Here is an 18,190-nt window from a genome sequence, read left to right on the forward strand (position 1 = left end):
TGAGAAATCTTTATAATTACATTTAACACAAACGCAATTCACCTCCATTCCATTGAGCAAACCATTTAATTCATCCTGAATCTGTGGTGCTTAGAATCATCACTAGAGAGATGACAAGCCAAATAAAATAACAGACATCAATTCTGTAAAAGGTTAAACTCCCAACTGGGGTGAGGCTGTTAGTGTTCCTGGAGATAAGAGAGATCTCCCTAAATCTATTTCTTAAAATCACCATTAATTGACTTATAATTCCCTTGCAGCATTACCATAAATAAGAAAACTGAGATCCTTTAATTCTGTCCTATAATCTTCCCAGATTCTAAAAAGAGATTGTGAGAAGTCAGGCAAATAGGCTTATAAATACAATAAAACTTACATTTCAATTATCAGTGAGTAAAAGCAGCTACAGAGGTTATCTTGTCCGACTCTTGCCTATGTACAGAATAACATAATAAAAGCCTTTCTTACTAAGATGCAGCTGTCCAGCTTTTATCCATCACATATATGCAACTCTTAATTGGTTGCTAGTATCTTTTTCTCAGGACTAAACGATTCAATTGCAAGGTCATTGTCTCCAGTTCTTCATTTTAGTGAGAGGGGTGTTTCTTGGGGGCTCTTAAGCCAGCACTGAACTGTCCGTGATGTTGGCAGTGTTCTGTGTGTGTGCTGCTCAATGTGGTGGCCACTGGCCACGTGGCTATTAAGCACTTGAAATATGGCTACCGCGAGTAGAGACCTGAATTTGTCCTTTACATCAAGTTAAATTTAAGTATCCACATGTGGTTAGTTGTTACTGTGCTGAACAGCGCAGTGCTGGGTAATTCCTAACATTGTGGGTCTAGGAGTTGGGTGGGACAACATGGTGGCCGGCATCTGTTGGGGGTCATAAAAAGTGGATGGAACATGGTAGGGTGGGGAGGAGAGGGAATCCATTCCTAATGCTGACTTGAGGCCTTTTACAGATGCTGGTCACCGGTTCCTTGTTGAGATTTAATGAGTGTCCACTGGAGAGCTATGTTTGATGGGGGCTCTAAGTTTATAGAAAGAAAACTGTGTCTGCCACCAGGCAGCTCACAGTCTAGTGACAGAATAGCAGGCATCGGATTATGATATAGTATCTGACTCTTACAAATACAGGGATGCCTTGGAGGTTAAGGGAAGGCAGAGGGTATAGCCTTGTCAAATGGGAGGAGAGGCCAGGAAAGGAACTGGGAAATCAACAGAAGAAGTGATATTCAAGCTGAGCCTGGAAGTAAATCAGAGCAAGCTATAGAAAAAGGAAGGGGGTGTGCACTCCGGGCAGTGAGCAGGATAGGCCCAAAAGGACGGAGATGAGACAGAGATGGGATAGATCAGGGTAGACAGCGAGTGGCTGAAGATGATGCAAATGTAGGGCAGTGACCAAATCATGAATTCTCGCTTGCTGTGCTAAGGGCTTTGTAGTTTATTGTAGATCATTGATATTTAGATTTTAAGGAGCATAAGAATCTTCTGAGACTACATACACTGGGAGGAGTATGAATCTTATAAACTGAACGTGGAGGCACACGATTCCAATCAATTTTCCATGTGATCTTGGGCAAGTTACTTATTTTCTTTAGGCTTCTACTCCTTAGCTGGGCTTATTCATGGCCAAGCAAAATAGTCAGCATGTGACCGTATGTTAACCTCTTTTCTGCAAATTCTGGTGTGAGGTTAGAAACAATCACGAATAAGAAGTGTGCTTATTAAAACCACATTAAAGCCACAGAATAACAACAGTGTGGACTCCTCAAAGTATATTTGACTAGGATCTCTAATACCCCTTTCCTTTAAAAATCTAACTTGCCTGCATGTACAGAGAAGTAAACTGAGGTCAGAAGATGAAGGGCCTTGTGCAAGTTCACACATTCCTTAGTGGAGAGCTAGGCTGTTTTCACATTTGGAAACTACACAGCCTCATCACAGTAGAAGAGGACTTCGGTTTTAAATCACCATGTACCTTATGTACAGATGAAAATATGGAGCCCACTCCCAGTCCCAAAGACAGCCATCTTCCTAAAGCTATAGGGTTAGTGACAGAGCTAAGACTAAAACAGGGCAACCTGACTATGGTCCAGTATTTCTTCTACATTTCCCTGCCTTTTTCTATGCTATGCTCAATTTTTTTTTTTTAGAGTCATGTGAAGGTCAGACTATTATGAACTCTATCCCATAAATAATTTTTCTAATGTTTATTTATTTTTGAGAGAGTTTGTTTATTTTTGAGGGGGAGACAGCATGAGCAGGGAAGGGACAGAGAGAGAGGGAGACACAGAATCGGAAGCAGGCTCCAGGCTCTGAGCTGTCAACACACAGCCTAACATGGGGCTCGAACTCACCAATGGTGAGATCATGACCTGAGCTGAAGTCAGCCGCTTAACTGACTGAGCCACCCAGGGGCCCCCATAGATAATTTTTCAATGGTGCAAGATATATATAAAGATAACATAAATTCGTCTGTATTTGCACTACTGTTACACATACTGTCTAAGCATTCCTTGAAATGCAGAATGGAGAACATTAGAAATTTAATAGATGTCTACTTATAATTATCACAGAGGAAAATGGTACCTTTTAAAAATTTCTGCTTTAGGGCCCCTAATTTAAATACAACCATAATTTATTTTTGCTGTTTTTAGCTTGCTTTCCTCTCCACCCATTGAACCAACTACCTACAACTAATGGGGTCTCACGATTTTGCAGAGAATAATAAGCAATTATAGTTCTTCTGTAACAAAACAAGCAGTTATTAAGATGAAGAAGCCCAATAATGAACTAATCATCATATTTATCTATTTTTCAAGGCACAACTGGCTTCAGAGTTAAAGAAATAAACTCCTGAGTAAACGTTTTAAAACACTCCCCAAATATAATAAATTATACTTAGCACAGAGTTCCCAGTTTTGCCCACAACCTATTGCAGTCCCCTTGGGGCTGGGCCTTGACCTCTGTATTTTTAAAGATGATTCTGATGCCCAGATAAGTTAGAGAATCAGTGATACAAACAGTTCTGCTGAGCGGGTTGTGAGTCATTCATTCAGTGGATATATTACCCTGAGTGTGAGGCGTGATCCTCATTTGATTTTTTTCTCTCTGCTTCCTATATGGCAAGGACCTTATGGTAAATCTCTGGTTCTATTGTTAAATTGATATCTGCATTAATTAAACTCGAAAATAGGTTCTGGCCAGTTTCTTGTCTATAAAGTGTACCCAAAGGCGAGGGTTGGTGCTGGTTCTAGTCTGTCTGCCTCCTCATTTCACACTGGGGGCTGTTAGTTATCCAGTTCCCGGAGTTGTGGCCAGGAGAAACCTGGGCTTTGTGCCTCAGTGAGCTCTTTATGTTGATTTAATGAGACAGGCAGCAATATTCAGGTGTGCTTCAGGGATACTAAAACAGGCAGGCTGAATTTACATATTTATGAGACAAAACTGTTTGAACTTAAGCATGTGCACACAAACACACACACACAGAAATTGTGTCGCTGTGGTGTTTTCCTTTAAATGCTTTACATGAACAATATTTCCCAAGGTTGCATTATTGATAAACACAAGAACTACATCTGGAGGAAATCCTTTGAAATTAGATTCTAAATCCACATTAATGCCAAGTAAGTAATGAGTACCGAGAGGTACTGAATAGGAGAGCTGGGAGCAGTGGAGAAGAAAACGAGTCGTTTTTCCTTTTTTCTGTCTAAGATGGGGCAAGTGCTTAATTCCTTGCTTTCCCTGTGTCAAGGTTTGTTTGAGCTGTGTGTGCATACGCGTGTGGTGAGGGAGAGGGAAAGAGATAAAACACGATAACAAAAACCTAGGTCGTAAAATGTTGCTGCTTCGTAAATATGCCATCATTCCTCAACCCTTGGTTTGAAAGGGGGCGATGTCAAACACACACATATAAAATGGCAGCTCTAATCATCACAGAAACATTGGGGCAGGAAGGACAGAAGTCATTGCTTGTTCTCTTACTCTCCTCTCACCTTAGGGCAGATTTTTATTAAAACAAAACAAAACACAACACAACAGAAACATATCTGAGCCGATTTAATTTCCTAGAGATAGCTGTAAATGTATTTATCAAAACAGATCTTCAAAAACCTGAAACTAAATTATGTCTCACTGAGTTGTATGAGGTATTTTGTTTTTCACATTCAGAGAAACTGGTACTATTGTTCAGATGATATAGCCCAGGAGCAAAGGAGAAGCCAGCGTAGCAGGCCTGCAGGAGGTATAGGGGACAAGGGCATGTCTGGAAAGGGACATGTCTGAGTACTAAAATCTTCTGAAGGAATACTGTTTGGTGGGACCATAATGTTGCCAGACCCTTGCTTTGTTCTAAGAGGACAGAAGACTTGGGTCTGGAAACTGTCTTCCTTCCAAGGGTTCCAGTGAGGGGGGAAATTTTCAGTATTTTATTGGACGTAACTTCCCATTGAGCTATGAATGAAAGATGTCCCCATGATCTTCAACCAGGCTTCTTTCTTGGTGAGGAGGACAGTCCTAGTTGGGCCCATAGGTGTTCTTTCTTTGAGCTACGGAAGATGCACTGAAATAAATATAGCAACGATCGCGACCAAGCTTGTATCTATTTCCAAATCACAACAAAACATTTTTATCACAGTGATAACAGAGGCTAATTCCAGAATAGGCAATTGCGGCAGAATTGCTTCTGGAAAAATGACGTTACTTTTGATTAAGAAGTCAGGGTTCCATCAGAGTTACAGACCATGAATCATCACTGTATCTAGTATATTCAGCTCTCACCACATAAGTTGGGGGAACTAATATCAATGTGTGAAGTCTGCTAGAGGTTCAAAAAGTAAACTGTTGCTAAGGCTTTCCTAAAATGGAATGGTTTTAATGGGTTAGTAACTATAGAATTTTCTCCTCCAATTAAATGCCACAGATGATGCCATGAAAAATGTGACACAGATGACCTGGGATATTAAGGTGCTTTAAATGAACCTGTGTAGAAGGTCTCGAACATGTTTACCTGGTAAGGGAAGAATCCAGAAAGCCAGATGCTTTCCGAAACAGAAAACCCAGACGCTAAGGCTGCAGAGTAAATGACTGTGTTCTAAAAAGCTACAAGTTACGTTTTAATCTTTCTGTGGGCCAGAAGAGTTATTCAACCAAGGCTGACACTCTCTCACAACCCCAGGGGGAAGCATGGCCTTTGCTGCTCATGACAGCTGTCACATACATCCTGTCAATAACAAGTACAACCAAAGCCAACTTTAAAATCAGCTTTATTTGACATAATAGGAAAGAGAATCACTGGAGGTAAATAGATGATGACAAATGGGGTCAAAAGAATTTCTACTGGAAAACATCTCTCTAAAGCAAAATTAACGTGCTTTAAAACGTATCCCTAAGTGATGACATAAAGATATTTGGATTCAATTTAGACGCAGAACGCCATTTTCCCCAGCACTGATGAAGAAGTTGTATATTACCCATAGGAAAGGATAGTGGTTTGAAAAGCTGTGTTTAGGGCCTCATTTTCGTGACTTCCACTGAAGTTCACAGTCATCTGTGAACAGTTGAGCTGTTGTAGAATCTGGTAGCAGTCACCAGGAATGAAAATAGATGATCTGAAAGTCACTTAGTTTTTTTCTTTAGGCAAATGTCTAACTCACTGGTATATAATATACATGAGCATTATTCAAAGCGAGACCAAACTGGTTATGAGGGCTGACTTCCAAGGCCAATGTGATGAATGGGTCCTCACGGGCACACTGGTTGGCAGTAGGTTACCCCTATGAGCCTGGGGGCTGGAAATGCTCCAAGGCACCCCATGTTCCCTTTAGTTTACTCAGCCTTCAAAATCCAGCTGAATTACTAAACATCAAACTTGGGTCATGATGCATTTTACAACTATTCAGTGGTAGCAAGGGTCTCAGTTCATTCTTTGTTTTGTTTTGTGTTTTGATGGAGAGGGTGTGAGCAGGGGAGGGGCAGAAAGAGGGAGAATCTCAAGCAGGCTCCACTCCCAGCTCTGAGCCTGACATGGGGCTCAATCTCACGAACCATGAGATCATGAACTGAGGCGAAATCAAGAGTTGGATGCTTAACTGACTGAGCCATCCAGGTGCCCCATATTCTTTTTTTTCTTTTTAATTGTTAATGTTTCTTTATGTATTTATTTATTTTGAGAGAGAGAGAGAGAGAGAGAGAAAGAGAAAGGGAGGAGCAGAGAGAGAAGGAAAGAGAGAATCCTGAGCAGGTTCCAAGCTATCAGCACAGACCCCAGTGCGAAGCTCGAACTGATGAACTGGGAGATCGTGACCTGAGCTGAAACCAAGTGTCGGATACTTAACCAACGGAGCCACCCAGGAGCCCCTCACTCTTTGTTTTTGATTGCCAAACATCTGTTAAGTATTTTATTTTCGAAAAATGTTCTTATTAGGGGTGGCAAGAGAAGATGAAGATTATCAAATAGCTATCATATGATGAGATTTAACTACTTACACTGAAGTTCTTTCCTCTAAAAAATGGCACCCCTCTGATAAAAGGCCCTTTTATGCAGCCATATATTAAGTGTGCCTTTTTAAAACAAATTTTTTTAATGTTTATTTTTGAGAGAGCGAGCGAGCAAGTGAGAGCGTACAAGCAGGGGAGGGGCAGAGAGAAAGGGAGACACAGAATCAGAAGCAGGCTCCAGGCTCTGAGCTGTCAGCACAGAGCCTGATGTAGGGCTTGAACTCACAAAATGCAAGATCATGACCTGGGCTGAAGTCAGACGTTAACTGACTAAGCCACCCAGGTGCCCCTAAGTGTGCCTTTCAAAAATGCCCTGTGCTACTTAAGAGATAGTCAGGGAAGGTTCAGGAACACAGGTGGCACTGCGTCACCTTTACTGGCTTATGCTCAGGATTCAGGTCGTTGTAGCTCTTCTATTGGTAAACATGAGTTTTCCAGTTCAGTGTCTTAAAAGCTAGTTACTGAGGAAATGCTCTGCATAATGGACTTAATGATCCAGGACTGGAATAGCAGGGATCTGGGATGAGGTGTGTCAGGAGAGCTAGGCTATTTATATATGGACAAAGCTTACATAGGCACTCCTGCATTATCCTTGCTATTAATAACCTCGCACTCTTCGCGAGTAGCTAATTTAAAATGAATTTTACGTGATTGAAAGTACCCAAAATGGAAAGGAAACTTGAACTATCTCTGCCCTAGTAGCCCTAATTATTAATAGATTGTGTATCCAGGATATAATACGACTGCCTGCTGATAGGTATGATTTATAATTGTTGTTCCCTAACTACAACTTTTAGATAGTTTAAGCGATTTTCTCACTGCCTTCTGCACATCAAGTAACTCTTACTGTTCCTGGGGCTCATGCCATTCTACTTTCTTGACATGGTGGCCCTTTCTCTTTTGCTACTAAGTCACACCCATTCATGAAGGTTGACTAAGGGCTCGCAGAGACTGTTCTCCAATATCTCTATTGCAATTGGGTCTCTGTTTTCTTTTCTGTTCCTTTTTTAAAAATATTTATTTATTTTTGAGATGGAGAGAGAGTGGGAGCATGAGTCGGGGAGGGGCAGAGGGAGAAGGAGACACAGGATCAGAAGCAGACTCCAGGCACTGAGCTGTCAGCACAGAACCCAATGCAGGGCACAAATTCATACACAATGAGATCATGACCTGAGCCCAAGTCAGACACTTAACTGACTGAGCCACCCACGCACCCTGGAGTCTCTGTTTTCTGAATTCTGATTACTCCTGTAGTCAGTTTATCATTCGGCACACGATGTTCTCTATATGTGTTTATTTAACCCTTGTCTCTTCTTCAGTGCCAGCCACCTCATGTCCTTGGAACTCAGCATTGTTAGATGTATAGTAACACAACTCTTGCTTCAAGATGGGTATCCCCACCAAGCCAGTGAGGTGGCTTCATTTTGCAGACCCTCAGCAACAGAATTCTCTATTGATACTGATCTTTGGGAGACCTCAGGCTTTCATGACACCAAAAGGAGAATTCTAGGGGCGCCTGGGTGACTCAGTCGGTTGAGCGTCTGACTTCTGCTCGAGTCATGATCTCTCAGTTCCTGAGTTCGAGCCCCACATCGGGCTCTGTGCTGACAGCCCAGAGCCTGGAGCCTGCTTCGGATTCTGTATCTCCCTCTCTCTCTGCCCCTTCCCCACTCATGCTCTGTCTCTTTCTCTCTGTCTCTCAAAAATGAATAGACATTAAAAAAAAAAAAAAAGAATTCTAGAGAAAAGGCTGACCTGAAATGCCCAAGGGGTATTGTCCACACAGTAGACTCTCAAGTTGTAATCCAAAGAGTTACAGGACATGCAGCCAAAAACCGCCACCTTGAGTTGCTTCACGGCACAGTCTGTGATTGGTTCTCCGGTGAGGGCGTAGGTCCCAAAGCTGTCCAGGAGCACATGACATGCAAAGGGGTCCAAAAGGCAGTAACAGGATGTGGACTCATCCTCCACTGACATCACTTCCTGTTGGGAAAAGGTGTTTTAAATTCTCTCAGCTTGGAAAGAATATGTGATTTAACAATGACTTTGCATGGACATACATGATTTTTTTCAGAATATTTTTACTGTCCTGTTTTTCTTGACATTGAATGCTCTTTTTTCTATCAAAATACATTGTAACTGCTCATGTAGGGAACTTACAAGAGAGTTATATTAAGTTAATTGAAATTCTATAGGTTACAACAAACTTCATTTCCAAAGTTCTCCTTTTTTCAGTGATTTGTTCAGTGCCCAATTTATGAAAATCTGTAACAGTCGAAAGCAAACTTGGTTTTGAAAAAGGTCTATTTCTGAAGATCTCTTCCAATATCGTGAAGGTAATACTTCTTTTCTCTCAAATATTTTATCCTCTTTCTACTGGATTCATTCGTGAGGGACCATTAAATAAATGGTTTCAATAAGATGGGCTAGAATACTTCCCCGTTCTTGATAAGAACTTTGGTGTGTGTGACTGGTTGGGGAGAGCATAAATATAACACCATCTGGATGAAAAGCTTGTGAGGAAGTGCTCAACAGAAAAACTGAAATGGTAAAAATCAAGGCAAAGCAAAACATAATGGAAAAAAGAGCAAAATCTGGCCCCTTTATGAAGCCCATGGAATAAATAGCCCATGGGCTATCATGCCCAGGAAATGTGCCCCTGGTTGTACCAGGACCGAATAAATAGCAGAATGCATTTTCAGCAAAGAGTACAGGCCAGTTCAGAGATAGCTGGGCAATGGGTAAATGTAATCCATTTGCAGCAACTGGGAATTTTCTTCTCCTAAAGAAACAAGATTTTCCTTTTACTCCTTTTGCTGGGAGCACCTCCTGGGAGGTAAGATCCCAAGGCTAGCGGGAGCAGGTCACTGTGTTCCAGCAAGATAATTCACCTGCTTTCATGCAAACTGACTTCAGACAGACAGAAAAGGAATCCCTATCAAATAAATCAGAGGTTTCACATAAAAATAGCAATTCCACTGCAATCTCTGTTGTATCCGTCTCTTATTGTTACCTTCCTCACATGCTTTCTCGTTTTATTGCCCCTCTCTTCTGTTCTCTCCTTGTGCTGTATCTCTTTCAAATGTACTCATATCCACAGGGAGACAGACGCTCAATCATTTTCAGTGCATTCATTAATGCATCAAAATACAGTTAGCCAACTACTGTGTTGCTGAACATTTCAACATGTTATAATCCCTATGATGGTAAAGTCAGACAGAAGTTTCTTTTATGAACACCACCTGTGTGCCCTGAGCCTCCTCTCTGTCTCCACAGAGATGACAGGGAAAGTCAATTCAGACAGGGACACATGGTCTGGGAGGAAGGACAGAAGTAACGGTTTTATGGACCAAGGATGGGCACATAAAGGTAACATGCCTGTGTGAGTAAATACATACGAGTGATGTATTCTAAAACCAAACAGAAAAGCCCCAGATCCTCCCTTCCTCCTCTTTTCCATTATCATGGAAAAACACTAGCCAGTACCTTGAGGATGTTGTAAAACACACACCATCAACCCTTTGAAAAAACAAGAAAATGCTTACAGATTTCACAGCAGACTCGTGTTAAGAGAACATAAGGTTAAATGTATTCCATAGGTGAAAACCAAATCTCATTTTTTATAAAGGAAGAATAGGGTCTCACCTCCCACTTGCCCTGCTGCGTCCTCTTCTTTAAATGGATGTTCCAGTGCTCAGAACTGACGTCCGCACAGTGTGGTATGGTCAATGCAAAGGGTGTGGTGACGGTCATGTCTGGGGGGCCACAGGTGACTTCAGGACTCAGGAGCACCTCAGATCCATCTGACTGGAGGCTTGATGGTTGGGAAAGGATTCAAGAAGCATGTAAAGAAGGGGGTACGTTTCAATGAGAAGTTAGTTACAGACTGGGGTTTTCTTCAGGTTGAGCAAAACTGTTTCCCAGGATTCTCTCCTGGACGGCACCTTACATGCACATGGCTGGTCTGGGCAACAGCCATTTATTCTGAACCACTCAAGCACATGGACCGAGTTTAGCTTAGGTTTCAAATCTAGGTTGTGATGAAATGAGAAGTGCTTCTTCAGAAATATAGGCAGAATAGAATACAGCAAACACCTGGTTGGTATGCCACACGCTGGCTGCTGAATTCTTGTTGATGACGTTGTCAACGACCGAAGCCGAGAGCTTTATAGGAACGACTGATCCCTTTCTCCCAACAACACAATCTACAAATATTTTTAATGCTAGTAAGTGATAAAACAACTTATTAGGGAACAAAGCAATGTGTCAAATATGCCCAGATTGAGTGTGTCACTTCTGCTTTCGAAAACCTTTGTTTTCTGCCAATGCATAAACACACAGGTTATATAGTGATCGCGCAGGAGACAGTTATAAATGTGCGCCATCAAATACATAAATGTATATCTTTCAATTCTTTCCTATTTTAGTTCTAAAGTCAAAGTCATTTCATCTAAACCTAGTGTTCACATTTCTCTGGACTGTGAATTATTGACAGTGGGAATAGTCATGAAACAAAAGAAAGGGAAATTTAACTAAAGGGAAATGATATCACCTCATTGAACGTTTCTTTCATTTTCCTGTCTTTTGGTTTTAATCTCTGCCCTCAAATGATGCGAAGAACCCCAAAGTCTGCTCATTCTTCCCCCAACTGCTTATGTGTTTTTGAACAAGCTTTTTTTTTCCCCTGGGGAGAGGGCTGTATTTTTCACTTGTAAGAATACAGTGTTACAGAATATAGACAACAAAGCAATTTAAGACTCTCAGATGGACAATGCTACATGAGAGCTTTGATTGGTGTTATTTATTACTGAAGTTTTCTCTTACCCGACTTAGGAAGGGCATTTAAATATGTCATCCCTCATCAAGAAAGCAACCCCTTGAGCAAGATAGAAGATGGAATTTAGCACTAAAAGATACCCCCTTTTCCATGGTCTTGTATAAACACACAGTTTTTCTGGGAGTATATCTAACATGTTATTAATTTCTGAATTGCTTTAGTTGACACTGCTTGTTCTCTCTCAAGATAGGAACGGCCATCCTATAGCTTACGATTCCTAATATGCTCTGCAAAAGAAGTCCAGGTGAATAAATGGGCGGGAGCATCTTCTATCTAAAACAGCCCTGAATGTGAATACACTATCCCCTTCCTTCTCCAGGAAGCCCTGAAGACAGACTTAAAACATTCCGTCTTCTACCTAGGCAACCGTAGTCCAAAGTGGACAGTTCCTCCCGTACAACCAGGGCTACAGGTGCACTGAAAATATGTCTGCATGCACCTTTAAGCAGAGCAGGCAAGCAAGGCGGGCGGGGTTGGAAAGTAGTGTATTAGCAAGAACAAACACTCTCTGAACAGCCTAGAACGATATACTTGAGGTTCGGGGAGGGGGGGGAATGTAAAATTCCAGCGCAAGCTACAAGCCGCCAGAAGCAGCAGCCTGCATGTGGATGCCTGCCAGCGGCCATTAGAGAAGGTTAAGCGCTTTCCGTGTAATTGCTGTTTGCATTCATCACAGGCAGGAAAGGCAGGGATGCTTATGAGTGACCGATGACAAGCTCTCCTAAAAGAACGATTTAATTGCTTTCAGAGAATCATCCCCCTTGTTGAACATATTGTTCAAACATATGGGAATTTGGGGAATTATTTAATGCCAAATGAACTGAAATCAGCTAATTAGATGAACTCTCACACTCGTGAATAGCAAGGCTCCTCTCCGTAACAACTTAAACAGCATTAGGAATCAGAGGCAGAGCACGGCGAGTCTTCGGCAGAGCAGGGAACAGGAGCTTTGCATTAAACAGGCACTGGGCATTTCCACAAGTGCAAAGGAAGTAAATAAAGATTTATATCTAATCCTCCTACCGTGAAAACAGTGTCTGTGGGTGTAGGTCTCTGGGGAAGGAGCAAAACTTAAATCTCACCGTTTTTCTTCCCCAAGATTAATAATCATTTATCCCTTTCTGCCATCTTCTACCTATGGCAATCAGGGAGATTTACCAATATTAATTAAAGCTCTTCACACACCTGTGGAGGCAGGTGTTAACAGCATAAAGTCACAGAGAAGTCTTCAAAGTGATGGAGCTGCAAAATATACCCGAAATTTCTGACTCCACGTGGGCTCCTGCCCTCTGTGACCAGATGCACTTCCCTTCCCTGTAACCACTAGCAGATTTCTGGTCCAATTGCTGGCTCTTGTGACATCCCAAGTAAAGATGGGGGGTGGTGGGGATGGAGTCCAAGTGTAGTCATGGATACAGACTTAGGACATTTGAGGACAGAAGTCTGGGGACAGAAGCCTTTAACTGGGTCTGAGCAAAATAAAGATTCATAAGGACAGTATGGATGGCATTTCAGTTTTCCCATAGTACCTATGACAAGAAAGGTTCCATGCTCTTGCTAAGCAAAAAAAAAAAAAAAAAAAAAAAAAAGGCAACACAGGTTTCTAAAATTGCTGTGAGCTAATGATAACTGTGAATAACAGCAGTGACTTCAAAGCCATCATATGAATCACCATGGTGCATCACACACTCTAGTGTACATGGGAAAGTCTGGTTCTGTTCGACTTTTGCTACTTGTCTTTTTCCTTGTGTTTGACCCATCCATCCATCCATCCATCCGCCCACCCACCCACGCACATATCCACCCACCCACCCACACATCCATCCACCCATGCATCCATCCATCCACCCGCCTACCCACGCATCCATCCATCCATCCAGCCTACCATATGCCATGCATATTTATGAACACTTACGGATATAAAAAGATCAATAATTTAAGAGCTAGTACTGTGTAGCCAGGTGGCTTGTTGGGCAAGTGTATGGAAACAAGGCTGTTGAATTCAAATTTCTGCTTACACAGTGCAGCTGAGGGTTCTGGGGAAAACTCTGCCAGCTTTGCAGAGATGATGCCCCCAACCACAAATACTCATGGCGGGAAAGGGTGCTTCCAATGGCCACAAGAGCATTTTGCCCGGTAATCTGGTAAGACAGAAAGACTCATATTGCAACTTTTTTTCAGTTCCAGAAAGGGAAACCATGAGAAGAGTTGTTGCAGAGAACATTAGAAAAGTGAATAAAAGAACATGCTAAGATCCCACTTGTGTCCTCCCTGTGCTCTTCACAGCATTGTGCTGGAGACAACATCCCTCGTGGCAGAAGAGAAAGCCAGGTCTTTCTGAGCCTCACTTCCCTTATGTGCAAAATAACATGGACTCTAAGATTGATGAGAGTTAAAAAAAAAAAAATAAATAATAAAACTAAAAATCACCTAATATGTGCTCAGCGGGTGGAGATTTTCTGCTTCTCCAACCCTGAATGCCCACCTTTCCTTCCTCCTTAAGAGTCTTATTTTCACAGGCACTGTGCTTTTGAAGATGGCTAAGTAAGTCGATAAATTGTCATTATAACGAGATACGCTTTAACAAAAATTTCGTGGCCTTAGAGATGTGCGCTATTTAAGGGAATTTAAGGCACATTGGCAATGCATCCACCCTTACCTCCCACAGTCAGTCCTCAACCGGCAACCAGCAGGATCCCACTGAAAATGCCACCGTGTTCCCACCTCCAGGAATCACAGCTGTTCTGCTGTTCTGGAGTGCTGGGTGCTGTCTGGAAATTTTCCTCCAGCCACATCACCAGCTCCCTCATGCCCTTCAGGTCTTTGTTCAAATGATGCCTTCTAGCGAGGCATTCCCTGACCTTTCCCAACACCAAAGCTGGTCTTCACTTGTCTCCACAACACTTACTGTCCTCTAGTGCAATATACCGTTTGCATATTTATTTTTGTCTCCCGCAAACAAGAATGTAAGCTCTATGAGGCCAAGGATTTTTTTTTCCCTTTCATCATTGTCTATAATGCCACTTGTAAGCACTCAGAAATATTTCTTGAGAAGAATGGAGGAGCCAGCTTGAAGTGGTTCCTACTGGCCCCAAATTGGAACATTTTGAGTATTAAAGTAAATAATGGTAGTATAGGATTGTAACCCATTGAATAACGTAACTCATGAGATCTATGGATATGAATGAATGAGGGAAAATTGTCCTATGCAACAGAAAGCCAGCTAATAAATGTTGGAAGTCATTTGGTAACCAACCACATTAATACTTGATTCAGTCAAGAATTATGAATGGATGTTAATCTACTTGGTGAACACTTGGAAAGTAATAAAGAACTCTTCATAGGGTTTGAAAGTATCTTCCCACTTAGTACTTACCTAGTAAGTACGTACTTAGTACTGAGTACTTATTAGTACTTACTAATCACAAAGTGTAAAATACTACTTTACAGCGCAAAACCTTGATGGACAGCACCTACCCAAAGTTATCAAAGTCAACATTGGCAGCGATGGGATGGACGGACAGAGAATATCACTCCCGATATGACACAGTGAAAAGAACGTAGCATCCATCTGTAACATTCCTGCCAATAACATATAATCAGAGTCTAGCTACAGGAAACTATGAATCAGACAAGCCCCAATTGAGGGACATTGTGCAAAAGAACTGATCTGCACTCTTAAATTAAAACTGTCCATGTCATAAAATAGAGACAGACTTAGGAACTGCTCCACATTACAGGAGACTAAAAGGCATATGACGGTAGATATAAAGGACGTTATTCAGATAACAGGCGAAATCTGAGTAAGGTTGGTGGGATAGATCATAGAACTGTCTCACTGTTAACTTCCTGATTTTGAAAATTGTGCTGCGGTTATGTAAGATAATTCCTTTTTCGGATATATACAATCAAGTACCCAGGGATCAAAGGACATCTTGTTCATAACGGTTACAAGAATACATATGTATACTTGTGTGTTTGTAGATATGTATTTTGTGCATATATGCACACAAGTACACATATGGAGAGAAGAGAGCAGAATACAGCCAACTGGTAAGATGTCAACACTGGTGAATATGGGTATGGGATGGCTGGAAGTGGTATTATTCTTGCAACCTTTAAATTTGAAGTTGTGTCAAAAATAGGTTGTTTTTTTTTTAATGAATGAATGAATGAATGAATGGAGATAGGGGCCCAGGGAAAATTTTTCTAGACTTCTTATAATGAAATCAGCGGGGTCACTGACTTCTGCATAAACGTGTGCTGGAGGGTGAGGGGTGCTGCTGCTGGCAGTGCAAAGCTGGTCCAAGCTTGGCCACGCTGGCCACACCAGCCAGCCACGTAGTGACTGTCATTCGGCAGCGCCCACCTGCACACCACTGGCCACGAAGGTCGCGCTGAACAAGGTCGGCTCCGAGGTGGCAGCTGCTAACCACTGCAGGTCTGGAGGTGGATCTGCGCACATTTTGCTTTTGCTCTCGACGTTACTTGACTCGATTCTGGGCTGGGAATGCGTCACTCTCTTCAAGGGAAACAACCAGCTCCAGATTTCGAGATGAGATTTTCATTGTTGTTGTTGTCTGCCATGCTGTGCTTGGTAATTACGGTTCCCACCTTTCCTCCTTATGGTCTATATTATAGATTAATGTAGGTTTGATCACCTTTACCCAGAGTATCACTCAGGAATGCAGGCAGGAGAGTAATGATAGTTTTACTATGCCAGACCCTGGGTCGATACATAATTAAATCATATTTTAATGGAATAGACATAAAGGGCAGATAGATGGAAGCTGTACTTAGTCTTAAAATTAGAGCTCAGAAAACAAGGGAGCTCCAGCTTCCTAAGTTTCCTACCCAAGAAGGTACACACTGTTAACTATTATTCTCTTTCTCTCTTTTCATTAAAATCCTCCTATATTGACCTGAATGTTAACATTGCTGTGGATGAAAATCACAGGGTTTGGGTTTCTTATTTCTGCTGTTTTGAATTAGACACCTGTCTCATTCTCCAGCTCTGACCAGACCTTTCAGATGAGCCCCAGGAAAATGACATCATAGAACCTCCTACAGAAATGGGCCCCTGAAAGCCAGCGTGGCTCATCACTCAACCCCAGTCAGGTCACCTGAGGATTTTTGTTCCAAAACTGCCATTTAAGAAAAGACTTTTGGAAAGGGAGAATAGGGGGTGAGGAGCAGAACAGGGGAAAAAGAGAGAAGTTAAGCAAAATATTCTCTTTATCACAGTAGATTTCTTGAAGGTGTTTAAATGGTCCTGAAACTATAAAGTGGTCCATAAATCTTTGGGAAGCTATTTAAAATTATACTTGTGGACACCAGCAATTAAGAGTTCAATTCCATATTTCTGGGACAGGGCCCAGGAACCAACGCTTTTTCCTTTCTTCCTCACATGCAAGGTAGCCCTGGCATGAACGTTTGAGAAAAGTTGTGTAGATCTTGAGAAAATAGCCAGAGCTACACCTCACACAGTGGGGGCTTGGCAGCTGTCAAATATAGAGAGGGAAGGTTTCTGAAATGCAGGTTGGAGGCTTGTCAAGGTTAAATACTCAATCTTAAGGCCTTGGATGATGCTATGGTGTTAGAAAAGACAACCACACAGGGACTGTCCTACCTCTCCTGTCTCTAAACAGCGTGTGGATTGATAAGCAAGGATGTCGGGTTGGGAGGGTTGATTAGCAGTGACTGAAAATAATGTTATCAGGGTGCCTGGGTGGCTCAGTCGGTTGAGTGTCCGACTTCGGCTCAGGTCATGATCTCACAGCTCATGGGTTCAAGCCCTACGTCGGGCTCTGTGCTGACAGCTCAGAACCTGCTTCTGCTTCTGTGTGTCTTTCTCTCTGCCCCTAACCCACTCGCATTCTGTCTCTGTCTCTCTCAAAAATAAACATTAAAATAAATAAATAAATGGAAATAATGCTATAGCTCATCCAGTCATTATATTCCATTAGTTGGGGTGGGGAAAGGAGCAGTCAGAACAGTGGATTACAACAAGCGACAAGCACAATTCACTGAGGATAGAAGCATAAGGCTCAACCAGGTAAGGGTTTAAAGATTTGGTCACCCACATGGCATTATCTGAAATAGGATCACAGGAGGGGAGATGGCATGAGGGGGGATGGGGTAGGAGGGGAATTACAATTGGCACCAGAGTGCGTATCTGAGTTTGCTGCGATGTGAGCAAAACCACACTGAGAGATTAAAGTGTTTGCATATGTTAAACGGCTCTAGTTTACCCACACGTGTATAGGTGTTTACCAATTAATATACTAAAGGAATCACAAATCACCTGTAAACCACCAGTTCCTAGATACAATTTAAGCCTCATCTTTCATGCAGTGTCGGGCTTGTGTTCAGCTTGTTTACCAGGAGAAGTGGAATGACAGCTCATTGAGACACTTTACAGTGACAGTTGGGGTGTGGGTCTATGCAGCACATGGCTAGGATAGTTTTATACCTACTTTTCTGTTCATTTACACTTACTATTAAAAAAACATTTTTAATGTTTATTATTGAGAGAGACAGAGCATGAATGGGGGAGGGGCAGAGAGAGAAGGAGGCACAGAATCCAAAGCAGGCTCCAGGCTCTGAGCTGTCAGCACAGAGCCCGATGCGGGGCTCGAACTCACAAACCACGAGATCATGACCTGAGGCGAAGTCAGACGCTTAACCAACCGAGCCACCCAGGTGCCCCCAGTTCATTTACATTTCGAATGGGGGAACCAGACTCCTCTGGACCAAACCCTGAGTCCTATTTCTAGGATCATTTTATTTGAGGCTGGGAAAGGACCTACAAGTTGTCAGCCCCCATACCATCATTGTGCAGATGAGGAAACA

At 42.1% G+C, this 18,190-nt stretch overlaps 1 protein-coding gene across 11 annotated transcripts in view; it reads right to left on the bottom strand.

Annotated features, from left to right (window-relative positions):
* Nucleotides 1–18,190, bottom strand: part of UNC5D (unc-5 netrin receptor D) — a 574,077-nt gene that overhangs the window by 47,256 nt on the left and 508,631 nt on the right. For all 11 annotated transcript variants that reach the window (XM_058720717.1, XM_058720720.1, XM_058720721.1 and 8 more), the window contains 2 exons: nucleotides 10,147–10,315; nucleotides 8,257–8,484 (listed from right to left, as the gene is read on the bottom strand). In XM_058720717.1, coding sequence (XP_058576700.1) covers nucleotides 8,257–8,484; nucleotides 10,147–10,315 — 397 coding nt within the window. The remainder of the gene's footprint in view (nucleotides 1–8,256; nucleotides 8,485–10,146; nucleotides 10,316–18,190) is intronic.

Source organism: Neofelis nebulosa, chromosome 3 (assembly GCF_028018385.1).
Source record: "Neofelis nebulosa isolate mNeoNeb1 chromosome 3, mNeoNeb1.pri, whole genome shotgun sequence".
NCBI lineage: Eukaryota > Metazoa > Chordata > Mammalia > Carnivora > Felidae > Neofelis > Neofelis nebulosa.